The sequence below is a fragment of the Staurois parvus genome, unplaced genomic scaffold (genome assembly GCF_062004578.1).
Source record: "Staurois parvus isolate SC_StPar_1 unplaced genomic scaffold, SC_StPar_1.0 ptg000615l, whole genome shotgun sequence".
Lineage (NCBI taxonomy): Eukaryota > Metazoa > Chordata > Amphibia > Anura > Ranidae > Staurois > Staurois parvus.
The window spans coordinates 725,205-747,455 of record NW_028318411.1 but is presented as its reverse complement, the minus strand read 5'-3'; the positions used below and the strand labels follow the sequence as shown (position 1 = coordinate 747,455).

General features: G+C 48.3%; 1 protein-coding gene across 1 annotated transcript in view; it reads left to right on the top strand.

Annotated features, from left to right (window-relative positions):
- The window catches only part of LOC149449522 (transient receptor potential cation channel subfamily M member 2-like), a 372,880-nt gene that overhangs the window by 197,455 nt on the left and 153,174 nt on the right, over nucleotides 1-22,251 (top strand). The window contains exon 14 of the mRNA XM_089693136.1: nucleotides 11,916-12,045. Coding sequence (XP_089549262.1) covers nucleotides 11,916-12,045 — 130 coding nt within the window. The remainder of the gene's footprint in view (nucleotides 1-11,915; nucleotides 12,046-22,251) is intronic.

Below are 22,251 nucleotides of genomic sequence, written 5' to 3'. Positions count from 1 at the left end.
CTGCTGGTGTGTTCCATTTTTTGTCATAGGGTGCTGGCAGATTACGGGCCTCCCATAGCTGCTGCCAGGCCCCTAATCTGCCATGGGCCCCTGTACCGCCTCCTCATGCTGCTGCCAGGTCCAGAGTCTCTCATGGGTCCCTGTACGGCCTCCCATTGCTGCTGTCTCCATCGCCACACTGCCATGTTCCACTTTCAGGTCTCCTCACACACTGCTGGTGTGTTCCATTTTTTGTCATAGGGTGCTGGCAGATTACGGGCCTCCCATAGCTGCTGCCAGGCCCCTAATCTGCCATGGGCCCCTGTACCGCCTCCTCATGCTGCTGCCAGGTCCACAGTGTCTCATGCCATGTGCCACTTTCAGGTCTCCTTACACACTGCTGGTGTGTTCCATTTTTTGTCATAGGGTGCTGGCAGATTACGGGCCTCCCATAGCTGCTGTCAGGCCCCTAATCTGCCATGGGCCCCTGTACCGCCTCCTCATGCTGCTGCCAGGTCCACAGTGTCTCATGCCATGTGCCACTTTCAGGTCTCTTACACTGCTGGTGTGTTCCATTTTTTGTCATAGGGTGCTGGCAGATTACGGGCCTCCCATTGCTGCTGCCAGGCCCCTAATCTGCCATGTGCCCCTGTACCGCCTCCTCATGCTGCTGCCAGGTCCAGAGTCTCTCATGGGTCCCTGTATGGCCTCCCATTGCTGCTGTCTCCATCGCCACACTCTGCCATGTTCCACTTTCAGGTCTCCTCACACACTGCTGGTGTGTTCCATTTTTTGTCATAGGGTGCTGGCAGATTACGGGCTTCCCATAGCTGCTGCCAGGCCCCTAATCTGCCATGGGCCCCTGTACCACCTCCTCATGCTGCTGCCAGGTCCACAGTGTCTCATGCCATGTGCCACTTTCAGGTCTCCTTACACACTGCTGGTGTGTTCCATTTTTTGTCATAGGGTGCTGGCAGATTACGGGCCTCCCATAGCTGCTGCCAGGCCCCTAATCTGCCATGGGCCCCTGTACCGCCTCCTCATGCTGCTGCCAGGTCCAGAGTCTCTCATGGGTCCCTGTACTGCCTCCCATTGCTGCTGTCTCCATCGCCACACTCTGCCATGTTCCACTTTCAGGTCTCCTCACACACTGCTGGTGTGTTCCATTTTTTATCATAGGGTGCTGGCAGATTACAGGCCTCCCATAGCTGCTGCCAGGCCCCTAATCTGCCATGGGCCCCTGTACCGCCTCCTCATGCTGCTGCCAGGTCCACAGTGTCTAATGCCATGTGCCACTTTCAGGTCTCCTTACACACTGCTGGTGTGTTCCATTTTTTGTCATAGGGTGCTGGCAGATTACGGGCCTCCCATAGCTGCTGCCAGGCCCCTAATCTGCCATGGGCCCCTGTACCGCCTCCTCATGCTGCTGCCAGGTCCACAGTGTCTCATGCCATGTGCCACTTTCAGGTCTCTTTACACTGCTGGTGTGTTCCATTTTTTGTCATAGGGTGCTGGCAGATTACGGGCCTCCCATAGCTGCTGCCAGGCCCCTAATCTGCCATGGGCCCCTGTACCGCCTCCTCATGCTGCTGCCAGGTCCAGAGTCTCTCATGGTTCCCTGTACGGCCTCCCATTGCTGCTGTCTCCATCGCCACACTCTGCCATGTTCCACTTTCAGGTCTCCTCACACACTGCTGGTGTGTTCCATTTTTTGTCATAGGGTGCTGGCAGATTACGGGCCTCCCATAGCTGCTGCCAGGCCCCTAATCTGCCATGGGCCCCTGTACCGCCTCCTCATGCTGCTGCCAGGTCCACAGTGTCTCATGCCATGTGCCACTTTCAGGTCTCTTACACTGCTGGTGTGTTCCATTTTTTGTCATAGGGTGCTGGCAGATTACGGGCCTCCCATTGCTGCTGCCAGGCCCCTAATCTGTCATGGGCCCCTGTACCGCCTCTTCATGCTGCTGCCAGGTCCACAGTGTCTCATGGGTCCCTGTACGGCCTCCCATTGCTGCTGTCTCCATCGCCACACTCTGCCATGTGCCACTTTCAGGTCTCCTCACACTGCTGGTGTGTTACATTTTTTGTCATAGGGTGCTGGCAGATTACGGGCCTCCCATAGCTGCTGCCAGGCCCCTAATCTGCCATGGGCCCCTGTACCGCCTCCTCATGCTGCTGCCAGGTCCACAGTGTCTCATGCCATGTGCCACTTTCAAGTCTCCTTACACACTGCTGGTGTGTTCCATTTTTTGTCATAGGGTGCTGGCAGATTACGGGCCTCCCATAGCTGCTGCCAGGCCCCTAATCTGCCATGGGCCCCTGTACCGCCTCCTCATGCTGCTGCCAGGTCCAGAGTCTCTCATGGGTCCCTGTACGGCCTCCCATTGCTGCTGTCTCCATCGCCACACTCTGCCATGTTCCACTTTCAGGTCTCCTTACACACTGCTGGTGTGTTCCATTTTTTGTCATAGGGTGCTGGCAGATTTCGGGCCTCCCATAGCTGCTGCCAGGCCCCTAATCTGCCATGGGCCCCTTTACCGCCTCCTCATGCTGCTGCCAGGTCCACAGTGTCTCATGCCATGTGCCACTTTCAGGTCTCTTACACTGCTGGTGTGTTCCATTTTTTGTCATAGGGTGCTGGCAGATTACGGGCCTCCCATTGCTGCTGCCAGGCCCCTAATCTGCCATGGGCCCCTGTACCGCCTCCTCATGCTGCTGCCAGGTCCACAGTGTCTCATGGGTCCCTGTACGGCCTCCCATTGCTGCTGTCTCCATCACCACACTCTGCCATGTGCCACTTTCAGGTCTCCTCACACTGCTGGTGTGTTACATTTTTTGTCATAGGGTGCTGGCAGATTACGGGCCTCCCATAGCTGCTGCCAGGCCCCTAATCTGCCATGGGCCCCTGTACCGCCTCCTCATGCTGATGCCAGGTCCAGAGTCTCTCATGGGTCCCTGTACGGCCTCCCATTGCTGCTGTCTCCATCGCCACACTCTGCCATGTGCCACTTTCAGGTCTCCTCACACTGCTGGTGTGTTACATTTTTTGTCATAGGGTGCTGGCAGATTACGGGCCTCCCATAGCTGCTGCCAGGCCCCTAATCTGCCATGGGCCCCTGTACCGCCTCCTCATGCTGCTGCCAGGTCCACAGTGTCTCATGCCATGTGCCACTTTCAGGTCTCCTTACACTGCTGGTGTGTTCCATTTTTTGTCATAGGGTGCTGGCAGATTACGGGCCTCCCATTGCTGCTGCCAGGCCCCTAATCTTCCATGGGCCCCTGTACCGCCTCCTCATGCTGCTGCCAGGTCCACAGTCTCTCATGGGTCCCTGTACGGCCTCCCATTGCTGCTGTCTCCATCGCCACACTCTGCCATGTGCCACTTTCAGGTCTCCTTACACACTGCTGGTGTGTTCCATTTTTTGTCATAGGGTGCTGGCAGATTACGGGCCTCCCATAGCTGCTGCCAGGCCCCTAATCTGCCATGGGCCCCTGTACCACCTCCTCATGCTGCTGCCAGGTCCACAGTGTCTCATGCCATGTGCCACTTTCAGGTCTCCTTACACACTGCTGGTGTGTTCCTTTTTTTGTCATAGGGTGCTGGCAGATTACGGGCCTCCCATAGCTGCTGCCAGGCCCCTAATCTGCCATGGGCCCCTGTACCGCCTCCTCATGCTGCTGCCAGGTCCAGAGTCTCTCATGGGTCCCTGTACGGCCTCCCATTGCTGCTGTCTCCATCGCCACACTCTGCCATGTTCCACTTTCAGGTCTCCTCACACACTGCTGGTGTGTTACATTTTTTGTCATAGGGTGCTGGCAGATTACGGGCCTCCCATAGCTGCTGCCAGGCCCCTAATCTGCCATGGGCCCCTGTACCGCCTCCTCATGCTGCTGCCAGGTCCACAGTGTCTCATGCCATGTGCCACTTTCAGGTCTCCTTACACACTGCTGGTGTGTTCCATTTTTTGTCATAGGGTGCTGGCAGATTACGGGCCTCCCATAGCTGCTGCCAGGCCCCTAATCTGCCATGGGCCCCTGTACCGCCTCCTCATGCTGCTGCCAGGTCCACAGTGTCTCATGCCATGTGCCACTTTCAGGTCTCCTTACACACTGCTAGTGTGTTCCATTTTTTGTCATAGGGTGCTGGCAGATTACGGGCCTCCCATAGCTGCTGCCAGGCCCCTAATCTGCCATGAGCCCCTGTACCGCCTCCTCATGCTGCTGCCAGGTCCACAGTCTCTCATGGGTCCCTGTACGGCCTCCCATTGCTGCTGTCTCCATCGCCACACTCTGCCATGTGCCACTTTCAGGTCTCCTCACACACTGCTGGTGTGTTCCATTTGTTGTCATAGGGTGCTGGCAGATTGTGGGCCTCCCATAGCTGCTGCCAGGCCCCTAATCTGCCATGGGTCCCTGTACCGCCTCCTCATGCTGCTGCCAGGTCCACAGTCTCTCATGGGTCCCTGTACGGCCTCCCATTGCTGCTGTCTCCATCGCCACACTCTGCCATGTTCCACTTTCAGGTCTCCTCACACACTGCTGGTGTGTTACATTTTTTGTCATAGGGTGCTGGCAGATTACGGGCCTCCCATAGCTCCTGCCAGGCCCCTAATCTGCCATGGGCCCCTGTACCGCCTCCTCATGCTGCTGCCAGGTCCAGAGTCTCTCATGGGTCCCTGTACGGCCTCCCATTGCTGCTGTCTCTATCGCCACACTCTGCCATGTGCCACTTTCAGGTCTCCTCACACACTGCTGGTGTGTTCCATTTTTTGTCATAGGGTGCTGGCAGATTACGGGCCTCCCATAGCTGCTGCCAGGCCCCTAATCTGCCGTGGGTCCCTGTACCGCCTCCTCATGCTGCTGCCAGGTCCACAGTCTCTCATGGGTCCCTGTACGGCCTCCCATTGCTGCTGTCTCCATCGCCACACTCTGCCATGTTCCACTTTCAGGTCTCCTCACACACTGCTGGTGTGTTACAATTTTTGTCATAGGGTGCTGGCAGATTACGGGCCTCCCATAGCTGCTGCCAGGCCCCTAATCTGCCATGGGCCCCTGTACCGCCTCCTCATGCTGCTGCCAGGTCCAGAGTCTCTCATGGGTCCCTGTACGGCCTCCCATTGCTGCTGTCTCCATCGCCACACTCTGCCATGTTCCACTTTCAGGTCTCCTCACACACTGCTGGTGTGTTCCATTTTTTGTCATAGGGTGCTGGCAGATTACGGGCCTCCCATAGCTGCTGCCAGGCCCCTAATCTGCCATGGGTCCCTGTACCGCCTCCTCATGCTGCTGCCAGGTCCACAGTGTCTCATGCCATGTTCCACTTTCAGGTCTCCTCACACACTGCTGGTGTGTTCCATTTTTTGTCATAGGGTGCTGGCAGATTACGGGCTTCCCATAGCTGCTGCCAGGCCCCTAATCTGCCATGGGCCCCTGTACCACCTCCTCATGCTGCTGCCAGGTCTAGAGTCTCTCATGAGTCCCTGTACGGCCTCCCATTGCTGCTGTCTCCATCGCCACACTCTGCCATGTTCCACTTTCAGGTCTCCTCACACACTGCTGGTGTGTTCCATTTTTTGTCATAGGGTGCTGGCAGATTACGGGCCTCTCATAGCTGCTGCCAGGCCCCTAATCTGCCATGGGCCCCTGTACCGCCTCCTCATGCTGCTGCCAGGTCCACAGTGTCTCATGCCATGTGCCACTTTCAGGTCTATTTACACACTGCTGGTGTGTTCCATTTTTTGTCATAGGGTGCTGGCAGTTTACGGGCCTCCCATAGCTGCTGCCAGGCCCCTAATCTGCCATGGGACCCTGTACCGCCTCCTCATGCTGCTGCCAGGTCCAGAGTCTCTCATGGGTCCCCGTACCGACTCCTCATGCTGTGACGTTGCAACAAGGTGGAATTCAACCCTACATATGTTAGACCGCCTTTACGAACAGCGAAAGGCCATCACAGATTTCCTGATGTTACAAGCGGATAAAGGTACTCCCTGTGTAACTTAGATGTCAGCCATTGGCAGCTCATGCGTGACACCTGCGCTTGCTCAGGCCCTTTGAGGAGGCCACGCTATTCGTGAGTCGGCAGGACTATGGGATGAACGACGTCATTCCTCTGTTGCACGTCCTGGAACAAATGCTGTTAACAATGGCTGGTCAGGGTGCGGTAGACGTGGCGCACAGATCTCTACGCCACATGACCCCTGTGGGGGCAGGACAGGAAGAAGAGGAGGAGGTAGAGGAGGACATTGGTGCTCAGGAATTATTGAGTGAAATGGGTGGTTTTTCCACTCAGCGGACAGGAGTGGAGGAGCAGGAGCATCTGGTAGAGGAGGAGGAGACAGAGGACCCAGACGCACCGTGGCAGTATGCTGTGGAGATGGAGGCAGGGAGTCCCTCGCATTCCTTGGCACAAATGGCCCATAGCATGCTCGCTTGCTTGCGTAGCGACAGCCGAATAATAACCATCAGACAGAGGGATGACTTTTGGCTGTCCACCTTGTTGGACCCTCGGTACCGTTCAAAAATGGTGGCCTTTTTCACACCTGCTGAGAGGGAGGCCAAAATAACGTACTATAAAAACCACCTATGTAGTCAGCTGGTCTCTGCCTTTCTGCGCCAACGTCCATCCTCAGACACTGTGGGCCCTGTGCGCTCGCGTTCCGCTGCCATGGCAGCAGGGGAGGGGTGGGGTGGTAGGAGCAGTGGCTGCCTCAGTCTGCAGTCGATGATGAGTAGCTTTCTTCACCAGCGCAGTGAGGAAACTACTAACCAGCCGCAGCAGCAGCAGCATCAGTTGGACCTGGAGCAGGACCTCAAACAACAGGCTTGGGCCTACTTGGACAGCACCCTGCCAACTGAGGTAGACAATCCCCTTGACTACTGGGCAACGAAACTTGACCTTTGGCCCCAACTAGCTGAATTTGCCCTTGAAAGGCTGTCATGCCCGCCCAGTAGCGCGGCATCGGAGCGCGTGTTTAGTGCGGCAGGAGGTATTGTAACTCCGCGGAAGACACGACTGTCCACCCAAAGTGTGGAGAGACTCACGTTTGTGAAAATGAATCAGGCGTGGATTAGTTTGGATTTCAAACCACCAGTTCCTGACACAACTGACTAAATCCGCCATGAATCATGCCCCAAACATGTGCCACTTTCAGGTCTCCTCACACTGCTGGTGTGTTCCATTTTTTGTCATAGGGTGCTGGCAGATTACGGGCCTCCCATTGCTGCTGCCAGGCCCGTAATCTGCCATGGGCCCCTGTACCGCCTCTTCATGCTGCTGCCAGGTCCAGAGTGTCTCATGGGTCCCTGTACGGCCTCCCATTGCTGCTGTCTCCATCGCCACACTCTGCCATGTGCCACTTTCAGGTCTCCTCACACACTGCTGCTGTGTTCCATTTTTTGTCATAGGGTGCTGGCAGATTACGGGCCTCCCATAGCTGCTGCCAGGCCCCTAATCTGCCATGGGCCCCTGTACCGCCTCCTCATGCTGCTGCCAGGTCCAGAGTCTCTCATGGGTCCCTGTACGGCCTCCCATTGCTGCTGTCTCCATCGCCACACTCTGCCATGTGCCACTTTCAGGTCTCCTCACACACTGCTGGTGTGTTCCATTTTTTGTCATAGGGTGCTGGCAGATTACGGGCCTCCCATAGCTGTTGCCAGGCCCCTAATCTGCCATGGGCCCCTGTACCGCCTCCTCATGCTGCTGCCAGGTCCACAGTCTCTCATGGGTCCCTGTACGGCCTCCCATTGCTGCTGTCTCCATCGCCACACTCTGCCATGTGCCACTTTCAGGTCTCCTCACACACTGCTGGTGTGTTCCATTTTTTGTCATAGGGTGCTGGCAGATTACGGGCCTCCCATAGCTGCTGCCAGGCCCCTAATCTGCCATGGGCCCCTGTACCGCCTCTTCATGCTGCTGCCAGGTCCAGAGTGTCTCATGGGTCCCTGTACAGCCTCCCATTGCTGCTGTCTCCATCGCCACACTCTGCCATGTGCCACTTTCAGGTCTCCTCACACACTGCTGGTGTGTTCCATTTTTTGTCATAGGGTGCTGGCAGATTACGGGCCTCCCATAGCTGCTGCCAGGCCCCTAATCTGCCATGGGCCCCCGTACCGACTCCTCATGCTGCTGCCAGGCCCGTAATCTGTCATGGGCCCCTTTTGTCGCTTGTTGGCATATTCCGCTCGTTCAGATGCTCCTTCTCCTGCTACTCCTCTTCACGGATTCCGTCAGCAGTCTTTCTTGGAATCCATTTCCAAGAGACAACAGTTTGCGAGCACGCACCCGACGGTGCAGAAGCTGAACGTCCTCCTGTCCAAGTTGCTGCTGCCAGGCTCGTAATCTGTCATGCGCCCCTGTACCGCCTCCTCATGCTGCTGCCAGGTCCAGAGTGTGTCATGGGCCCCCGTACCGACTCCTCATGCTGCTGCCAGGCCCGTAATCTGTCATGGGCCCCTGTACCGCCTCCTCATGCTGCTGCCAGGTCCAGAGTGTGTCATGGGTCCCTGTACGGCCTCCCATTGCTGCTGTCTCCATCGCCACACTCTGCCATGTGCCACTTTCAGGTCTCCTCACACTGCTGGTGGGTTCCATTTTGTCATAGGGTGCTGGCAGATTACGGGCCTCCCATTGCTGCTGCCAGGCCCGTAATCTGCCATGGGCCCCTGTACCGCTTCCTAATGCTGCTGCCAGGTCCAGAGTGTCTCATGGGTCCCTGTACGGCCTCCCATTGCTGCTGTCTCCATCGCCACACTCTGCCATGTGCCACTTTCAGGTCTCCTCACACTGCTGGTGGGTTCCATTTTTGTCATAGGGTGCTGTATGGCCTCCCATTGCTGCTGCCTCCACCGCCACACTGTGGCTCCACACTCTGGTTTTGGCCCCGTGACTGCCCAAATGAGTGAAGTGTGCGGTGATTCTAAGATCGACGGCAGTCATCTGCATGTCATACTGACTGTCAGTATTATTTCTCTTCCCCAGCAGACTCCAAGGGCATTTAAATTAAAGGTACAGTGTTCTGCACTAATATAAAGGCTCTCTGAAGCCTAGAAACACCCTTTTATAAGTTAAATTCGCAGCGAATATATACGACTCAAATCAAAATTTTTTTACGAATTTGCCGAATCAGTCGAATCGAATTTTTGAATAATTCGCTCATCTCTAGTCAGGACAGTACAGATATCCCCCAAATGTCAGGACAGTACAGATATCCCCGAAATGTCAGAACAGTACAGATATCCCCCAAATATCAGGACAGTACAGATATCCCCCAAATGTCAGAACGGCACAGATATCCCCCAAATGTCAGAACAGTACAGATATCCCCCAAATGTCAGGACGGTACAGATATCCCCCAAATGTCAGAACAGCACAGATATCCCCCAAATGTCAGAACAGTACAGATCTCCCCCAAATATCAGGACAGTACAGATATCCCCCAAATGTCAGAACAGCACAGATATCCCCCAAATGTCAGAACAGTACAGATATCCCCCAAATGTCAAGACGGTACAGATATCCCCCAAATGTCAGAACAGCACAGATATCCCCCAAATGTCAGAACAGTACAGATCTCCCCCAAATGTCAGGACAGTACAGATATCCCCCAAAAGTCAGAACGGTACAGATATCCCCCAAATGTCAGGACAGTACAGATATCCCCCAAATGTCAGAACGGTACAGATACCCCCCAAATGTCAGAACAGTACAGATATCCCCCAAATTACCCCTTTTTGCAAAGTAGACAGTCCGATGTACTTCATAAGAGGAATGACAAGTTTTTTGAAGTTGTATTTTTTTGGTCAGAATTTTTAGAAAAATGAAAAAAATTATTTTCACTATTATTTTTACATATTGTCACCAGTGCAGTACAGCGTCATCATATAACTGGCATGGCGGTGATCAGGGACACTGACTGGTGACAGGGACACTGACTGGTGACAGTATGAAAAAACAAAAAAATTATATATATTTTTTTTTTTTTTTATTATTTTTAATTTTTTATTACATTTTCTTTCTTTTTTTTAAGACTTTTTTTTTTCATATTTCACTATGACCAAAGTAGTACAATGTTACCATAGTAACAGTGTACTACTTTGGGGAAGTGATCAGTATTTTTTATGCTATAAGCAAGCATTTACCTGAATGACATTGATTAATTCAGGGCTTTTTTTTTTTTTTTTTTTTTTTTTGTGCTTAGCTGTGATTTGGTCACGGCTAATCACATGACACAGCTGGGCTGTGATTAGCCCAGCTTGTGCATGTGATCGCTGTGACCATTCACAGCTAGGCACACTAGTATACAATGGATGGCATGAATGAAGCCATCCATTGTATACAACTGTCATGTGACCTGCTGAGATTGGTCACAGCAGGTCACGTGGTACCGGCAACGGGGCCGGCACTCAGATCTGTCATCAGCCGTGTCCGAGGTACACGGCCGGTGACAGATCGCGCTCCTGCGCGCCTCTGCAGGCATGCAAACTGCGCATGCCCGGGAGGATGCCATATGGCGTCCACCTGGAATGCTGAAGGATTTTGCCGGCTGCCATCTGGCCATAGGCCGGGAGGGAAATGGTTAAAAAAAAACCCATAAATAATAATATAAAAAGAATTAAAACAAAATGTAAATTTTTTTTTTAAAACATTATAATTTTTGGTTGTAAACTAATTTTGGTGTTTTTTTTAACTAAAAAGATAACTGTATACATTTTGGCCAAGATTTATGATGCAATACTATTTATTTGCAAAATGTTATAAGAAAAACACTTTTTTTCAACATTTTTGGACTTTTTCATATATATACTAGAAAAAAAATAAAAATCCCAGTGGCGAATAAATACCACCATAATAAAGCTTTATCTGACAAAAAAAAATGCTAAAAAATTCATATGGGTACAGTATTGCATGACCGCACAATTGTCATTTAAAGTGTGATAGCGCTGAAAGCTGAAAATTGGCCTGGACAGTAAGGAGGTGACAGTGTCCGGACTGGAAGGGGGGGAAAGTGTCCGGACTGGAAGGGGGTGAAAGTGTCCGGACTGGAAAGGGGTGACAGTGTCCGGACTGGAAGGGGGTGAAAGTGTCTGGACTGGAAGGGGGGGAAAGTGTCCGGACTGAAAGAAGGTGAAAGTGTCCGGACTGGAAAGGGGTGACAGTGTCCGGACTGGAAATGGGTGAAAGTGTCCGGACTGGAAGGGGGTGAAAGAGTCTGGACTGGAAGGGGGTGACAGTGTCCGGACTGGAAGTGGGTGAAAGTGTCCGGACTGGAAGTGGGTGAAAGTGTCCGGACTGGAAGGGGGTGACAGTGTCCGGACTGGAAGGGGGTGAAAGTGTCCGGACTGGAAGGGGGTGAAAGTGTCCGGACTGGAAGGGGGGTGAAAGTGTCCAGACTGGAAGGGGGTGAAAGTGTCCGGACTGGAAGGGGGTGACAGTGTCCGGACTGGAAGGGGGTGAAAGTGTCTGGACTGGAAGGGGGTGACAGTGTCCGGACTGGAAGGGGGTGAAAGTGTCCAGACTGGAAGGGGGTGAAAGTGTCCGGACTGGAAGGGGGTGACAGTGTCCGGACTGGAAGGGGGTGAAAGTGTCCGGACTGGAAGGGGGTGAAAGTGTCTGGACTGGAAGGGGGTGAAAGTGTCCGGACTGGAAGGGGGTGACAGTGTCCGGACTGGAAGGGGGTGAAAGTGTCTGGACTGGAAGGGGGTGACAGTGTCCGGACTGGAAGGGGGTGAAAGTGTCCGGACTGGAAGGGGGTGAAAGTGTCTGGACTGGAAGGGGGTGAAAGTGTCTGGACTGGAAGGGGGGAAAGTGTCCGGACTGTAAGTGGTTAATTTAATTTTATGTGGCAGATATTATCCAGAAGGTGTAACAACCATTACTTGTAGATGTGGTGTCATGGGTGTCATGCAGGGGTTTGATTGTTATTTTCTCTTCCCTACAGACTGAGGATAGTGTAGCTCGAGCCTTGGCCTGCACCAAGATCCTGAAGGCTCTCTATAAAGAGGAGGAAGCTACCAAAAAAATAGAGACCATGACAGCACTGGCAGACATTTATGATGAGCGAGCTGCAGGTAACATAAATGTATTAAGATCACAGCTTACCATCTAATAGAGAACAGGAGGTATGAGGGTCCTACTCATTACAACTTACTGTCTATAAAGAAACAGGAGCTATGAGGATCTTACTCATTACAACTTACTGTCTGTTAGGAAACAGGAGATACGAGGGTCCTACTCATTACAACTTACTTTCTATTAGGAAACAGGAGCTATGAGGGTCCTACTCATTACAACTTACTGTCTATTAGGAAACAGGAGCTATGAGGGTCCTACTCATTACAACTTACTTTCTATTAGGAAACAGGAGCTATGAGGGTCCTACTCATTACAACTTACTGTCTGTTAGGAAACAGGAGCTACGAGGGACCTACTCATTACAACTTACTGTCTATTAGGAAACAGGAGGTACGAGGGTCCTACTCATTACAACTTACTGTCTGTTAGGAAACAGGAGGTACGAGGGTCCTACTCATTACAACTTACTGTCTGTTAGGAAACAGTAGCTATGAGGGTCCTACTCATTACAACTTACTGTCTATTAGGAAACAGGAGCTATGAAGAGCTACGAGGGTCCTACTCATTACAACTTACTGTCTATAAGGAAAAAGGAGCTATGAGGATCCTACTCATTACAACTTACTGTCTATTAGGAAACAGGAGATATGAGGGTCTTACTCATTACAACTTACTGTCTGTTAGGAAACAGGAGATTTGAGGGTCCTACTCATTACAACTTACTGTCTATTAGGAAACAGGAGGTATGAGGATCTTACTCATTACAACTTACTGTCTATAAGGAAACAGGCGATATGAGGGTCCTACTCATTACAACTTACTGTCTATTAGGAAACAGATGCTATGAGGGTCCTACTCATTACAACTTACTGTCTATAAGGAAACAGGAGATATGAGGGTCCTGATTCTTACAGCTTACATCTAATAGAGCAGAAGAGAAACGATGGTCCTATGTTTTAAATCTTACAGTCTCATAGAGAACAGAAGGAATGTCATGGAGACAGGGGCGGACTGACCATTTGGAAACTCGGGCACTGCCCGAAGGCCCGGGGTCAGTAGGGAGCCCCATGAGATGCCCCTGGTACCTTTTTCATAGGCTTTTTTGAGTTTGGGCAAGGACACAGGGGCCCCATGATCCCCTATTGCCCAGGGGCCCCATGAGTTGTCACTCCACCCCTGCATGGAGGCCTAAAAAGAATTAAATAGACCCCAAACAAAACATTTAAATGAAATGTATATTTGTAAATCTTTTCTTTATTTCTTTATTATGTTAATCATTTTCTCAATCTAACTTAAGCCAACTTTTCATAATGCTGAAAGGGTGACTCTATAGCTGCTTTATCAACCTCTTAATACAGAGGAACACTTGAAATAATTTTCATGTCTCGGGAACCCTTGCTAAAGTAGTACAGTACATCTCTAGCTCAAGGTACATTTGCATGATCAGCGCGTTGTAAACATAATAATGCTAAAAAGAATACCTAGCAAATTCGACATCCAGTGCAGACCCCTACTCTATAAAAAAAAATGTTTTAGTGACAGTCATGAAATGGAACAGATAATTATAATGGTTAGAAAAAAAACACCAGCAGTAAAACTCAAAGTGGAAGTGGAAGTGGTCAGTGGAAAAGTGGCTACTTATATTGTTAGTTGGATTAGTGGTCCCATACATTGGTGGCCAATGGGAGATGGACACTGTTACACTGTTGACCAGTGGGAAAATTGCCTCCTTCCAGAGAGCTAGATAGAAACTCTTTATTATTATTATTATACAGGATTTATATAGCGCCAACGGTTTGCGCAGAAAACAAAATGAAGGCAGACATTACAGTTAAGGTACAATTTGGTACAAGAGGACACAGAGGCCCGGCTCATTAGAGCTTACAATCTAAGAGGAAGGGTTGAGTGATACAAAAGGTAATAGCTGTGGGGGGATGAGCCGATGGAGGAAATAAATGGCGGTTTACTAGATAGAAGCAGGATAGACTTCTTTAAAAAGAAAGGTTTTCGGGGATCTAAAGGTGGATAGATTAGGAGACAGCTGGACAGATTGGGGTAGCGAGTCCCATAGGATGGAAGAAGCTCGGGAGAAGTCCTGGAGGTGAGCATGGGAGGTGACACTGAAACTAGAGAGCCAGGGCCAGACTGACAACTCATGGGGCCCCCGGGCAATAGGGGATCATGGGGCCCCCGTGTCCTTGCCCAAACTCAAAAAAGCCTATGAAAAAGGTACCAGGGGCATCTCATGGGGCGCCCGAGTTTCCAAATGGTCAGTCTGCCCCTGTAGAGAGCAGAAGGTCTTGGGAGGATAGAAGAGAGCGGTTTGGTTGATATTTTGAGACCAGGTTGGTGATGTAGCCGGGGGCAGAGTTGTGGATGGCTTTGTAAGTTGTTAGTATTTAGAATTTTATTTGTTGGGTGAGTGGAAGCCAGTGGAGGGATTGGCAGAGAGGGGTAGAGGGCACTGAGTGGAAGCCAGTGGAGGGATTGACAGAGAGGGGTAGAGGACACTGATTGGGAGCCAGTGGAGGGATTGGCAGAGAGGGGTGGAGGACACTGATTGGAAGCCAGTGGAGGGATTGGCAGAGAGGGGTAGCAGACACGGAACGGCTGGTAAGGTAGATGAGCCTGGCATCAGTACTCATGATGGACTGGAGGGGGGATAACCTATGTAAAGGTAAGCCAATGAGGAGGCAGTTGCAGTAGTCGAGGCAAGAGATTACCAGGGAGTGAATTAGGAGCTTTGTGGTATCTTTGGTTAAAAAGGGGCGTATTCTGGAGATGTTGCGGAGGTTGAGGCAGCATTATTTGGACAAGGACTGGATGTGAGCGCTAGACATCAGAACCAGCAAACACAAGGGGCGGAGCCTAACCATGGTGGCTGACGAGAGCCCGATGTAGGAGCTCTCGGATAAGCTCCTTCACCCACCTCCCCAAACCCCTACCTGTGATGTGGAGCTGCGGTGCGGTGGTCCCCCTTGGATGGATGGAGGAGCCCTGCGGGAGAGCTGATCCGTGAGAAGGGACCCGGCTCCGGTGCTCGGGGTGAAGGTGTGTCGGGCTGCGGGGAGAGAAGGTGGAGCGGGGTAGCCACGTGACCGGCTGCTAAGCATCACTGGGAAACCAGGAAGCCGGCCGGTGTTTGCCGCGGAGAGAGAGGAGCTGCTCGGCTTGCGGACCTACCCCTGGGAACACGGCTGCCGGCCCAGTGCCTGGTCCCCTGTTTTAGTGCCGATAGTCTGGTGCCCTGCTGGTAGGCTCACTGCTCGGAGCTCCGCATCCTAGCCCAGTGCTCAGAGTCCTGTCAGCCGGTTTCTACCCGGAGCTCTGTCTGCCGGCTTGTTGGCTGGGACCTTGACCGTTGCTGGACTGTTGGGGGACGTGCTGGTCGGTCCGTTGTTTGGGGCCTTGCTGGATGGCCCAAGGAGGACGACTTCTCTGGAGAAACCCCTAAAACGAACACACTGCCCAGCTGAAGGACAGAGAGAAATGCTGGTCGGGCCCCGAAAAGAAGAGAGATACGAGCAGGGTGAGTGACTCTGAACGAGTCTCAATAAATTACGTGCTTCTTGTGGGCTGTTGGGAGAGGCAGTGTCTGAGAGAAGAGAGGGGATCCCCTTGAGTGGGAAATGTAAAGCAGTGAAAAGGAGAAGAGGAAAGACGAATGAAAAATTTGAAAATCAAATGAGTGGATAAGTGGTGACGTATATAATAATAGTTATCTCTCCTTAACCCCTGAGCCTATAAGGAAGAATAAGAGCAATAGGAGAATGAAAAATAAAAGCGCAAAAGGAAGTGGGCTAAAAGGGACTCAGACTGGTACTATCAAAAAATACACTTCCCAGGGAAATATAACCCCAGAAAGGCCTCAGGGCAAAAGTGGAAAAGGTGAAGTAGATCTAAGCCTGGAAAGTAGCCCTAGACTATCACTAGGCCTTGACATTAGCAGCCAACAAATACCGGCTAATATAGAGATGGAGACAGAGCTACAAATACCAAACAAAAAAGAAATGGCAGAAATGTTCAAAGATCTGGAGAAAACAATAAAACAAGAAATTGTAAATATTCGAAATGATTTGGGACACCTCTTGGTGAGAGTGGAAGAAACTGAGGAAAAAGTCAAAAATCAGTCCCAAATTATTGCCGAATTGGAAAAAGAAATAATTAACATGGGGAAAGCCCAAGAAAAACTGCTCTATAAGGCTGAGATACAAGAAAATAGGAATAGGAGGAGAAATATTAGGATACGTGGGGTCCCAGAGAACTCAAAAGGAGAAAATTTGCAAGAGATGGTCTGTAAAATATTAAACTCCATAATGGACAGTACTAATATGGAAAAAACTAAAATAGAAGATATTTTTAGACAAGGAAAACTCCAAGGAAATTCGGGAAAGGATAGGCCACGAGATATACTTGTCAAATTTTGTGAATTCCTAGATAAAGATAAAATTTGGAAGAGGATAAAGGGAAAAGCAGTAATTATGTATGAAGGAAAGGAATTACAGATATATGCGGACTTGTCACCAGAGACTCTATGGAGAAGGAGAACCCTTAGACCTCTATTGGAAAGATTGAAAGAACAAAAGGTGCAATATAGATGGGGGACCCCTGAGTGCCTAATAGGATGGAGAAATGGAATTACAGCATATCTTAGGTTCCCAGAAGATTTGAAAAATTTTTGCGACAGACTCAAACTACAAAGAATGGAGATTCCTGGCTGGGAAGAAGAACACTGGGAAATTAGAACGAAAAGAAAAGAGGACTGGCAATTGGTTGGTGGGGGGGGCGGGAGGGAGAGAGTTAGTTTTTTTTTCTTTGTCTCTCTCTCTCTCTCTGCCTCCTGCCCCTCTCCGCCTTGTCCCTGCCGCCCTCAAACCACTGTTACTGAGATATTTTGGTAGGACTTAGGGGCTAAAGGGGAGGCGGGGAAGGGTGGAAAGCTGTCCATGGCTGGAGTTTTTTTTTTTTCCCATAGATTAAATCAAAAGTGGATAGTATTACCACAAATGATCGGTAGGCAATCAATAGGCCTAAAAAGAGGGGAGGGGGAGGAAGGGGGGTGGGTTGGGAAAATGGGAGGGAGGGGGGAGGGGATGGGAGTTGGGTGGGATGGGAGTTGGGTGGGAGGGAGGGGAGGAGGTATTGGGTTAATACTCTGCATGACAGAAGGGACAAAGAGGAAGAGGCAATCTGGAAGAAAGATGGAGTTAATTGGGAAAGATGGAAGAAATACAGTTTATAACTTATAATGTGAACGGGCTGAGTTGTCCAGGGAAGAGATTTAAGTTGTTTAATGAGTTACATCATAGGGCGACGTCAGTGGTATTTTTACAGGAGACGCATTTTGAGATAGAGGCAAACGTGAAATTGAAATCCAAACACTACCCAATATGGTACTATGCAGATTCTCCAATTAAAAGAGCAAAAGGGGTTGCAATAGGTTTGGCAAAGAATATGAGATTTGAGCTGGAGGATAGAAGAACCGACCCGGAGGGGAGGTTTTTATTCTTAAAAGGTAGACTTCAGGGGATAGAGTGTACTTTAGCCAACATATACTGCCCTAATAAAAACCCGGAGATGTATATGAAGGGTCTGTTGAAAAAATTAATGGAATTCAAAAAAGGGCGTTTGATAGTAGCTGGAGACCTAAATTTCTGTATGGATCCACAAAGGGATAATACCTCTTCTGTGCAGAGAGAGGGGAGTAGGTCTCTGAGAGCTTTGAAGAAAGTGATGTATGAATGTCAACTAGTGGATACCTGGAGAATAACGCATATGAAAGACAGAGACTATACCTTCTTCTCTAATGCACATGAGATATACTCGAGATTAGATTACATCTTAATAGACCATCAACTTATAGATCATCTGGTTAAAATTGACATAGAGACAAGGACGTTCTCGGATCATGCTCCGGTCGTAATGAAAATGGGATGGGGAAGAAGGTGGACTGGAGGATTAGGGTGGAGGTTAAATGAGGTTCTTCTTCTGGATGAGGAGGTAGTTCAGAAAATCGAGAAAGAGATTAAGGTATACTTTAAGGAGAACGAAACAGAGGAAGTTTCGATAGCTACAGTCTGGGAAAGCCATAAGGTATTCATAAGAGGAATCTTGATTGCGGCAGGAGCAAGGAAGAAAAAGGAAAGATGAGAGAGGGTCAGTGGGCTATTAAAAGAAATATTGGACTTGGAGCAGATACATAAGAAGAAAATAACAAAAGATACGAGACAGAAGTTATTGGATAAAAAAGATGAACTAGAGAGGTTGATGGATGAGGAAAAGAGAAGAGTATACAACAGGGTTTTGAATGAGAGATATAGATGGGGAGACAGACCAGGAAGATATCTAATGAGAGCTTTGAATAAAAAGAAAAATAGGAACTATATAGAAAAGATAAAAAGCTCAAAGGGGGAGTTGGTCCACTCAAATAAAGAGATTATTAAAGTGTTTACGGAGTATTACAAAAAGTGATATAATATTAGCCCCCAAGTCCCTCTAAAAGAAACTCAAGAGGGAATTAATAAAAAAAAGATGACATACTTAAAAAATGCAGGATTACCAAAACTAAGTGAAGCACAGTTGAACTCCCTAGACGCAGAAATCTCCCAGGAAGAAATTAAAATAGCTTTAAAAAGCACAGGGGGGGGAAAAAGCCCAGGCCCGGATGGTTATACAGTTAAGTACTATAAGAAATTTAGTGAAGTACTGTTACCTAAGCTGGAGAAATATATGAATGCTCTGGGAGGTGGGATGGAAGTGAGGAGAGAATCCCTACAGGCCCATGTAGTGCTTATTCATAAGGAGGGAAAAGATCCATCTCAGTGCTCCAGCTATAGACCTATCTCATTATTGAACACTGACACTAAACTGTATGCAAAGCTGTTAGCAAACAGGTTGAGGGATTTGATGTCTGAATGGATCCATGGAGATCAGGTGGGCTTTGTGCCGGGGAGAGAGGGTAGAGATAACGGCTTGAGAACCCTGATGCTTATTCAGAAAAGTAGAAAAGGGAAAGCCCCGGTGGTGCTCTTGTCAATTGATGCAGAGAGCCTACTGCAATCATCACGGTAAATGGGGAGAGATCAAAACCCATTGGAATGTCTAATGGTACAAGACAAGGTTGCCCACTGTCCCCCCTGCTATATGTATTGTCACTCGAACCTTTGTTGTCAATAATAAGAAATAGTGGATCGGTAAAGGGAATTCAGATAGAATCCATAGAACACAGAGTAGCGGCCTTTGCGGACGACTTATTGTTCTATGTGGGGAATCCCCGAATAACTCTCCCAAATATAATGAAGATCCTGAAGGAGTACGGTGAACTATCAAATTTAAAAATTAATCCAACGAAAACAGAGATCCTGAATATTAATATATCAAAGAACGAAAAAGAAAAACTACAAAAAGAATTCTCCTTTATATGGAGAGAAAAAGAGATAAAATACCTAGGAATAAAACTCACTGCCTCATCTAAGCATCTGTACAGATTAAACTATATCTCTTTGATAAATGAGATCAGGGAAGATTTAAAAAGATTAGAAGGAGAAAATCCATCCTGGATAGGACGTATAAACCTAGTCAAAATGGTAATTATGCCTAAAATACTGTATAGATTTCAAATGGTACCAATTAAAATCCCAGAAGCCTTCTTTAAGATAATGAAAAAAATGTTAACAAGATACATATGGAAGAATAAAAAACCTAGAATAGCATATGAAACATTGAGCAGGACTAAAGAGAAAGGGGGATTGGGTCTACCAGATGTCAAGAGATACTATAAAGCAGTGGTTTTAGCAAGAATATATGACTGGACATATAACCATAAGGGGAAAAGTTGGGTAACAATAGAAAATGATCTTAGTGGCATTAGATTGAACCAGATGATATGGGTTCCACCACAGTTCAGGGGAATCAAAGAAAGCACAAGTACCTACACTTTAAATGTTCTTAGGGTATGGGACAATTTACACAAAAACATGAAATGGGAATTTAATTCTATACTAATGCCTCTCACAGATACTGATTATTTTCCTCCGGGAAAAAATAAGATATCAGGGAGATGGTTTAGAAAGGAGGATACCCAACTGAGAGATGTTTTGGTGGAGGGGGAATTGAGACCACTTAAAGATTTAATAGAGAAGAAGGGAGATATTTTTATTAGAATAGATGAGTGGAAATATCATCAATTGAAATTTTTCATTGGAAATCTACCGAAACCCCTGAGAGTAAAACAGGAGTGGAATATGTTTGAAAGGTTGTTAGAGACACGAAGGGATGGGAAGCACGGTATTTCAAAAGTGTATAGAATACTCACAGAATTAGACACAAATACAAAGTTAATTTTTATCACAAAATGGGAGAGAGATATGGGAGTTGGGTTTGATGAAGACAGACAGAGAAAGATGTTTAGATTGATACACGATAATGTTAGTATGAGAGAGGTTGAGGTTAATTATAAGTGTGTGACACGATGGCACATTACACCGAGTGTAGAGCACAGGATGAATGGGGAGAACTCAAATAAGTGTTGGAGAGGATGTGGAGAGATGGGCACGGTGTTTCACATATGGTGGGAATGTCCGAAAATCCAGGCTTTTTGGAAAATAATAGTCAAATTGATTAAAGAAATAACTGAAATTGACATAGGGTTAGACCCAACGACGTGTCTCCTACATAATGTGGAGACATCTGTAAATAGATATAAAGACTCAGGTATTTGGTACTTCTTGAATGCGGCGAAAGGGTTGATACCTAAGTTTTGGTGGAAGGCTGAGGTACCGAAGGAGGAAGACTGGATTAATAGAGTAAACCAGATAGGTAGAATGGAAAGATCATACCATATACAGGAAGATAAGATGAGAGTTTATTCCAGGAGATGGGAAAAATGGGAAAGAGCAGGATTGAAAGAGAAATATAGGAAAATATGAACTAGGATGTGAGCAAAAAAAAAATTAATAAGCCTCAAGAGAGTAGAATGGGCTAGAGTCTGCAGAGGGAGAGGAGAGGGGGGATGAGGGGCGGGAAGGGGGGGAAGTGGGATGGGAAAGAAAAGAGTTTTTAGTAAGGGAAAGATAGAAATGTTATAAATGTTTATATGTATGAGAATTTTTTTCCCTTTTTGGGTTTTTGTATTAACATGAAAAATTTAATAAATATTTAAATTAAAAAAAAAAAAAAAAAAAAAAAAAAAAGGACTGGATGTGAGCCTAAAAGGATAGTTCAGAATCCAGGGTTACACCTAGCACCCTGGCATGCAGGGATGGTTTGATAGTGGTGCTATTGATCCTGACTGAGAAATCAGGGGAGATCTCCCATCAACCTCTGGAGGAACCCCAGGGTTCCATGTAACCCAGGTTGAGAAACCCTGCTCTATAGTTCTTTTTTTGTGTTTATCATTTCCAGCCTACAGGTGGAGCTCTCAGCTCATTTTTTACCACTTGAAGACCAGCATTAAAACCCCTTTCCTGTTCAGGCCATTTTTTCCGTTTTCAGCGCTGTCGCATTTTAATGACAATTACTTAGTCACGCAGTACTGTACCCACATGAATTTTACAGCATTTGTTTTGAGACAGATAGAACTTTCTTGTGCTGGTATTTTTTTTATTTTTTTGCTATATAATAAAGAAAAAACATTTTTCCTATTTTCTGTTATAAAACGTTACAAATAAATAATCTTATCTTTAAGCCAAAATGTGTTCTGCTATATCACCCTGGTGAAAAAAAAACCAAATAGGTGTATATTTAGTCTGTGTGAAAGTTATATGGTCTACAAACTATGGTATATGGCATACAGTATATTTGGAAATTGATCAGTCCTGATGTATTGATGGCCTATCTCATTTCTTGGGACTCTAAAATGCCAGGACAGTACAAGTCCCTGAAGTGCCAGGACAAAAAAAAAAACAGTCACAAAATGACCACATTTGGAAAGCAAGCATCCCAAGGTTTTTTCTGAACAGCATAGTGAGTCTTGTGAAAATGTAATTTCTTGCCATAAGCTTTTGGAAATTGTGGGGGAAAGCCGAGACACATAGACAGACCCAAAATCCAAAGAGCATCTTCAAGTGATTTTTGGGGCATAAGTTACATATCACGTTTTGGGGGCCCTGGAGCACCAGGACAGTGTAAACACCCACAATATAACCACATTTTGGAAAGCAAATAGCTCAAGGTATCTTCTAAGAGGCATTGCAACTCTTTTG